This window comes from Rosa rugosa, chromosome 7, assembly GCF_958449725.1.
Source record: "Rosa rugosa chromosome 7, drRosRugo1.1, whole genome shotgun sequence".
NCBI lineage: Eukaryota > Viridiplantae > Streptophyta > Magnoliopsida > Rosales > Rosaceae > Rosa > Rosa rugosa.
Genome location: NC_084826.1, coordinates 8821138 through 8827967, shown reverse-complemented (window position 1 = coordinate 8827967; position 6830 = coordinate 8821138). Strand labels below are relative to the sequence as shown.

The window sequence follows — 6830 nt, the reverse complement described above, 5'->3', positions numbered from 1 at the left end:
AAATGGGGTAAATGGACAAAAACCCTAAAAAAAACAATTATCAACATTACTTTCATTCAAAGTCGCTTAGTAGCTATTTCCTCATGCTTTAAGATCAAACTAGACAAAAATCCAAAGCTTCCTTGATCGTGTTAAAGCCTCATATAGCAACCTTAACCCACATCGATTAAATCCTAATCACGCAACAGTCCAGTATTTACTACTCTGGCATGACAGAGAGTCAATGTTCGTCAAATTTTACTTGTCCGAGGATCGATTCAGTCAACCACCCCACTCATCCGTCGCCACGTAAGCGAGTACAGCTTAAAGCTGTACAACACATTACACCATATACTTTCTCTTTCCTTCTTCAAATATTATTCACAGGTAGAGTTATCGGCTAGTCCGCGCACAGTGAGCTCTTCTCTCTTCAGCAAGTTCAGTTCTCTGCAGCATCTATCAATGGCGTCCGTACTCAATACGGTGCCGTCCGCTAGATTTTCGAACCCTAACGCCAACCGAGTTCGTACTCACTCCGTTTTGGCGCCGATTTCCGTTTCGTTTTCCAGTGAGTTTCTCTCTCTCTGTCTCTCACTCACTCCTTTACTGCTCCGTTTGTTTTGCTCAAGAAAAATTCAAGTTGCAGAAAGCATTGTTTGAAATAGAGAAGCATCATGCTCAATCTTTCGAATCTTAGTTAGTTTTCAGTGCGATTTAGCAATTGACTTTGACATCATCGATTTGTCGTTACGCTGAAAAGAGTTGGGGAATTTTTCAGGGAGGAGATTTACAGTTAGGGCTGCAGAGACTGATACGAATGAAGGTGTATTATCATACTGAGCTTCTATCTATTTTTACTTTTTTTTTTTTGATTTGATGAAATGGAGGTGGATTGTAGTGAAAGGTTTTGTGGATTGATAAGGTTGCTATGTGTGTTGTTTTCAGAAATTAAATCTCAGGCGGCACCGGATAAGGCACCGGCGAGTGGTGGTTCGAGCTTTAATCAGCTTCTTGGAATCAAAGGAGCTTCTCAAGAAACTGTAAGTCATCAATGCTGGCTGGTTGTGTATTTTTTACATGAAAGCTAGAAGCTGAAGTTTCGTTGAGCTGGATCATAACTTTATTGATATTTTTACACAATGGCAACTGTTTTGATGGAAATTATAATATGAGGATTTGTTGAAATGCTTCTTGAAGTGGATATTAAGTTATAGTCGTATGGGATGAGAGTTGACTTGAGACTGTGATTTTTTCTGTACAGAATAAATGGAAGATTCGTCTTCAGCTAACCAAGCCTGTTACTTGGCCTCCTTTGGTATGGGGAGTAGTTTGCGGAGCTGCTGCATCCGGTACGCTCTTTGCATGTCCTGAGGGCCTTTCATTTAATAATTTCTAGCTATCTTATAATGTTGGTTTCATGAGTGGCAATTGTTTATCTAGCTACTGAAGTCTTGTACAAACAACTTCCCATGCAAAACAGTATTCCTGTCTCCCACCTGTTCAATTGGTCTTTCCAAATCTCTCGAGTTTTTTGCAGTAATAGTGTCACATTACAGGTGCATATGCTGTTAATCCTTAATATACCATTCACTCTCTGACTTTCATTGATGAAATTGTCTTTGGTTTGGTCAGTTAACACTAAAATATCTTACGGACCACAACAATAATGTTAATCTGTTCATTCTTAAAGACCACACCTGCCAGAATACTTTTTTTTTTCCTACTTAGTGTGGTCATTTATTTGGATTTCTGGATCCCTTGACATTAACAGTGAGAACTGCCACTTCAAAATAATTAGTCAGAGCATCTATGCTAGTATATGGTGTGTGAGTGATTAAATGCTTTTATAGGGTGCCATCTATTATTTACTGAAAGAAGTAATGATGGAATTCTAGTAATACTTACAACATTTCTTCCCTCGGTCCATAAATAATGTTTGAGGCCGTTTTTCCATGTTGCAGGAAATTTTCATTGGAATTTGGAGGATGTTGCCAAATCTATACTTTGTATGTCAATGTCTGGCCCTTTTCTCACTGGCTACACACAGGTACACTGTCTAGAGGTGAAAAGTTTAAGTTTTGCTTCTGATTGATTGAGATTCATACTCTAATGGCTCCCTTGTCATTTCTTTAGACACTAAATGATTGGTATGACCGAGAGATTGATGCAATCAATGAGCCATATCGTCCAATTCCCTCGGGGGCAATATCTGAGAATGAGGTAACGATGTAACTCACTGAACTATGTATGGATAACCAGGGCAGTGACTGAATTTTCTTATCTTGTTCTTTCTTGTTTTTCGTTCCTGAATTCCCTCAGGTTATTACTCAAATCTGGGTACTGCTTTTAGGAGGTCTTGTCTCGGCTGGTATATTGGATGTGTGGGTAAGTAATGTAAATGGTGGACTGGCTCTTGTTCACCCGTGTAAATATATTTGGATGGATTTCAATGATGAAATGGTCTCCTTTTTAGGCAGGACATGATTTCCCAATAGTCTTTTACCTTGCTCTGGGTGGATCCTTGCTATCGTACATTTACTCTGCTCCACCTCTAAAGGTAGTGCTTTCTTTTAATTCTTTTCTTTCTTTCCTGCATTTAATTACCAAAGTGCTTTGATGTTCGAGAAGAGACTTTGCTTAAGCCCTGACAAAGCTTCCTGATCTGTTGCAGCTTAAACAAAATGGATGGATTGGAAATTTTGCGCTTGGAGCAAGTTATATCGGTTTGCCATGGTATCATATCCTATACATAGTATTCTTTAGTAACTAATTAGAATTAACATGATTCATACAGATGTTAGTGGTGATTTGTTTAGAGGTCCTTTTGTAAATAAGATGCCAAAATGATTAGCATTTCCTATATTTTGCTTGAAATTTATAAAATAATCAGTCACCCAAGAAATTGAATTGGATGGTTATCATCCCTGTTCGTGCAATGGATAGGAATCCTTGAAGGGACAATTATTAGGCCCTGTAACTTTTACTGGTGTAATAGTCCCAGTTTTCTTGATAATCATGAATTATCACCATTATATTCTTGTAGTTTGGTTAACTGGTAGAAGCTGGTTGGACATCTACTGTGTTTGGTGACAAATTTTGTTCCAATCTCCTATTGCTAGGTGGGCTGGTCAGGCATTATTTGGAACCCTTACACCTGACATAATTGTCCTCACACTCCTGTACAGCATTGCCGGAGTATGTTACTGAAAGAAGTATCTTAACATGTGCTTACAATTACATAATCTGATCCAAGTAACATCATATATTTCTTGTTGGGAATATTTCAGTTGGGGATTGCTATTGTAAATGACTTCAAAAGTGTTGAAGGAGATAGAGCACTGGGACTTCAGGTCTGTTATATTCTATATTACAGTACTGTAAACAACTTAGATGCCGGATGATGTGACATTACATGTGGTGATGCTGTTTGCAGTCACTCCCCGTAGCTTTTGGTTCTGAAACTGCAAAATGGATTTGCGTGGGTGCCATCGACATAACTCAGCTATCGATTGCTGGTATGTTGTATTGATTTGTAAAGAGATTAGAAATGTTGAAGTTAGTTTTTGTGATTCTTGGACTTGTGTATTATTACCATGTAGAAATTGATTCTTATTAATCTGTGCTTTTACATTCTGTACATTATATAGCAGTATGTATTGACAGTTACATGAAGCAATAAAACTACATCAACAACAATATCAAAACTGATGCATTAACAACAATATCAAAACTGATGAACAATTATAGCCATATCATTACAGCCATATCAAGCTGTAGATAAGCTGTTCAATGGAGAATATTGATTGTCTTTAACAATTTTGTTTTAGGATAACTTGTTATCCCTTGATGGTTTGCATAGTTAATTTTATGAGTCTGCCTCATTGGGCCATCTGTTGATGATTGCAGGTTATCTGCTAGGGGCTGGTAAACCATACTATGCATTAGCTCTAGTTGCTTTGATAGCTCCCCAAGTCTTTTTCCAGGTAAATCATAGAAAGGAAAAATGTTGATTCAATCAAATGAGAAAGGTGTAATACCAATTTTATTTATACTTACTTTTTAAAGGTATGTATCATGATCTTAGTCTAGAATGGTAGATATTGATGATCAATAGTTTTAGGTATCATTCAGTTTAACTGCTTGCTTATACCAAATTTTATACTCTGCAGTTCAAGTATTTTCTCAAAGACCCTGTCAAGTATGATGTTAAATATCAGGTATTCTTTCATTTCCCTATTCCACATATTTATGAATATAAAATAATAAATTTGATTTACTTTTTCATTGCACTTCGGTTAACAAGGTTTTGTGCTAATGACATCAATACGGGGATTACATTATTCCCAATACGATGGGTTTCACTTGCTTAATCAAAATGCTCCTTTTTCTATAGATACCCTTTGTGTTCCATAATAAATGTTCTTTCATAGTCCAACAGATTATTTTGAATCTAAACATAAATTTAAACTCAGCTTTCGAACATTATAGCGCTAAGAAGATGGACCAGCATTTAGTCTCTATTACCTATAACATGTGCCCGTCAGGCCCTTCTCATGATATGAGCTTCTATAGATCACACGGCTTTCTCAGAGTGGTCTTATTTAACATAATGTGACCCCAATTTGATGTCACTCTCCACAAGTTCAAATCTGCTGTTTGTATATTTCAGGCCAGCGCGCAGCCATTTCTTGTACTTGGTCTTCTGGTAACAGCTTTAGCAACCAGTCATTGATATTTCAAACAGACATGGCGCTTTGGAAAGAGAGAGAGAGAAAAGAAAGTAAACAACACACCACCAAATGCACAACTCTGCCAGTCGGATAGAACAGCTAGTGCTCATGTATGTCTTGCCTTGTTGAAAGGAAGTTTTGCGTGAAAGCAATATATTTTTCCGCTAGTTTTTTTCTTTACTCAGTGTCACAATAGGAAGTTTTTGTTGTATATATGGTACTTGTGATTTCAATCAACTAAAAACCATTGCGAAAGAAGAAACCTGCTATATTTCCCAATTACCCTGCCTCCGTTATTTTAATAAAGTGCTCCTCATACTTCGACTTTGTTTCACTGGAACGACAGTTTATATTTACCATGGTTTTCCAGTATTCACTTTCCGTCCAAAAGGAGCTATAACTGTTCTGTTCTTCCGACATGAAACAAGGTGATACTAGAATTGGAAGTGAAACTTCCACAGATTTGCTAAGTTGATTGATTGGAGTGCAGAACATGAAATTCTTTACTATACTTGTAGAGATCTGAGATACTCGGTACCTCGGGATTATAGCTTTAATGTTAACAAGAAATTAAGAAGAAGAAATGCATTCACTGGGGAACTTGGAAGGATGTTTAAACAATGTCGACACTCAAAATAAAAACCCAACTTACAACAAGAAGTCACCCACATAGGTGCTTCTCTTAGGACTCATAAGACACGAATACATCTACAAACTTGAACGGGAAGCATGAACAGAAGCACCACGTACACCTTCCTACGAAGACACTGGGAACCATTTCTACAACTCTACGTTACAGGACACGCAGAAAAGAAAACACAAAACAAAAGCCTAGTCAGAAGCCGCCATGAGCTTTGAACACACATCAAGGAGTCCTAGTTTTGTACTTGGACTCGTCAATTGGGATCCCTTCCTCAGCAGCACGCTCTCCTCCAGACTTGTCCTTGGTGCTCAATCCTCCTTTCTTCCCCATCTCATGATACCCTTCATGACCTATCTGCTCCCTCCTGGTCTCGCCTCCGTGGTGACCAATCTCCTGGTACCCTTCATGTCCCAGCTGCTCCCTCCTGGTCTCGCCTCCACGCTGGCGCCCTTACCACCACCATCACATAAACACAACATTATCCCAAATCAGAGCTCATTTCCATGAAAATTCACAAACAGAAAACAAACACATAGTGGAAATGTTATATTGTACCTTCAGCCAGGTGTTCTTGAGCTTCAAGGCTCTTGCCACCAGTTCCACCAGGAACAACAGTCTCTCCCTGCCTGGCTTTCGCGTCCAGCTCTTGTCTCTTCTGTGGATCCCTTCTTTCCTGCTCCGATGCCATTCTCTCTCTCACTCTTTTCGAATTTGCTAAGCTACTTCTCACTTCTCACAAACACTGCTTGCTTTCTGAGTACTTCACGTCGAAGATATATAAGCTGTTTCTGCTACTTCACACATGCCTTTATATAAAGCTGTATTACTACTGTTACTATGGAGAGTGAGGGCATGCAGAGATAGGAAAACTTGACACGTAGTAGGGTAGACGCGGCTGATGGGGAGGTGTTGAGCTATGCCTCAGCGCCACGCAGGTGCTTTGGTCAATCGAGTGATGCAGCAAGCATGACACGAGTCCATAGGCCATAGCTATTTGGTGACGCGGTGATTTGCTTTTGGTTCTAACCACACGGTCGCCGAGGCATGGAGATGAAGATCAGCGCGTATTGTTTCACAAAGGGGGTTGGGGATCGGTTTGAGGGATTGTGACGGTCTATCTCGTTCTGTTTATAGAGGCACATCTCAGTATCTCATCACCGCTATAATTTACTCATCACCAACATTTTTTCAGTGAAAATTTTGCTCAAACTTAAACTCATCAATAAATTTTGGGGTGCTTGTTAAATTTTATTTCGTTATAATATTGTTGCTTTTAGCACGACCATTTTTTAATTAATATTAGATGGGAGATGAAACCCCTAACTTAAATTAACTCTGCTCTAATTACCAATCCCTCCTAATGACTTGAGACTAATTGAAGGTCAAATGATGTACAAAACAAAGCTTCCATATGTGGTAGACATGTTTTACAGAATAATTTGTCAAAAAAATTTACACGTGAACATGTCAGTTTTGAG

The 6830-nt window shown here is 38.6% G+C and overlaps 2 protein-coding genes across 2 annotated transcripts; one reads left to right on the top strand and one right to left on the bottom strand.

Annotated features, from left to right (window-relative positions):
• The first annotated feature begins 364 nt into the window (after positions 1 to 364).
• LOC133721402 (chlorophyll synthase, chloroplastic) lies at positions 365 to 5043 on the top strand. The gene is made up of 15 exons (XM_062148004.1): positions 365 to 547; positions 758 to 802; positions 925 to 1019; positions 1241 to 1328; positions 1941 to 2026; positions 2113 to 2199; positions 2299 to 2364; positions 2453 to 2536; positions 2651 to 2712; positions 3099 to 3174; positions 3267 to 3329; positions 3413 to 3494; positions 3886 to 3962; positions 4149 to 4196; positions 4649 to 5043. The coding sequence occupies exons 1-15, from the start codon at positions 442 to 444 to the stop codon at positions 4709 to 4711; spliced, it is 1128 nt and encodes a 375-aa protein (XP_062003988.1). The 5' UTR covers positions 365 to 441; the 3' UTR covers positions 4712 to 5043.
• Positions 5044 to 5268: 225 nt separating this feature from the next.
• LOC133721403 (carrot ABA-induced in somatic embryos 3) lies at positions 5269 to 6136 on the bottom strand. The gene is made up of 2 exons (XM_062148005.1): positions 5908 to 6136; positions 5269 to 5801 (listed from the first exon to the last, which is right to left on the bottom strand). Exons 1-2 carry the CDS (start codon positions 6038 to 6040, stop codon positions 5575 to 5577), a joined length of 360 nt encoding a protein of 119 aa, XP_062003989.1. The 5' UTR covers positions 6041 to 6136; the 3' UTR covers positions 5269 to 5574.
• Between the last annotated feature and the right edge of the window lie 694 nt (positions 6137 to 6830).

What these genes read in the sequence shown, in the direction of transcription:
- LOC133721402 (XM_062148004.1), top strand. Translation starts at nt 442, where the DNA reads ATGGCGTCCGTACTCAATACGGTGCCGTCCGCTAGATTTTCGAACCCT. An exon ending in GGGCAATATCTGAGAATGAG is followed by an intron (nt 2,200 to 2,298) that starts GTAACGATGTAA and finishes GAATTCCCTCAG; the next exon opens with GTTATTACTCAAATCTGGGT. An exon ending in AGTATGATGTTAAATATCAG is followed by an intron (nt 4,197 to 4,648) that starts GTATTCTTTCAT and finishes TGTATATTTCAG; the next exon opens with GCCAGCGCGCAGCCATTTCT.
- LOC133721403 (XM_062148005.1), bottom strand. Translation starts at nt 6,040, where the DNA reads ATGGCATCGGAGCAGGAAAGAAGGGATCCACAGAAGAGACAAGAGCTG. An exon ending in TCAAGAACACCTGGCTGAAG is followed by an intron (nt 5,802 to 5,907) that starts GTACAATATAAC and finishes GGTGGTGGTAAG; the next exon opens with GGCGCCAGCGTGGAGGCGAG.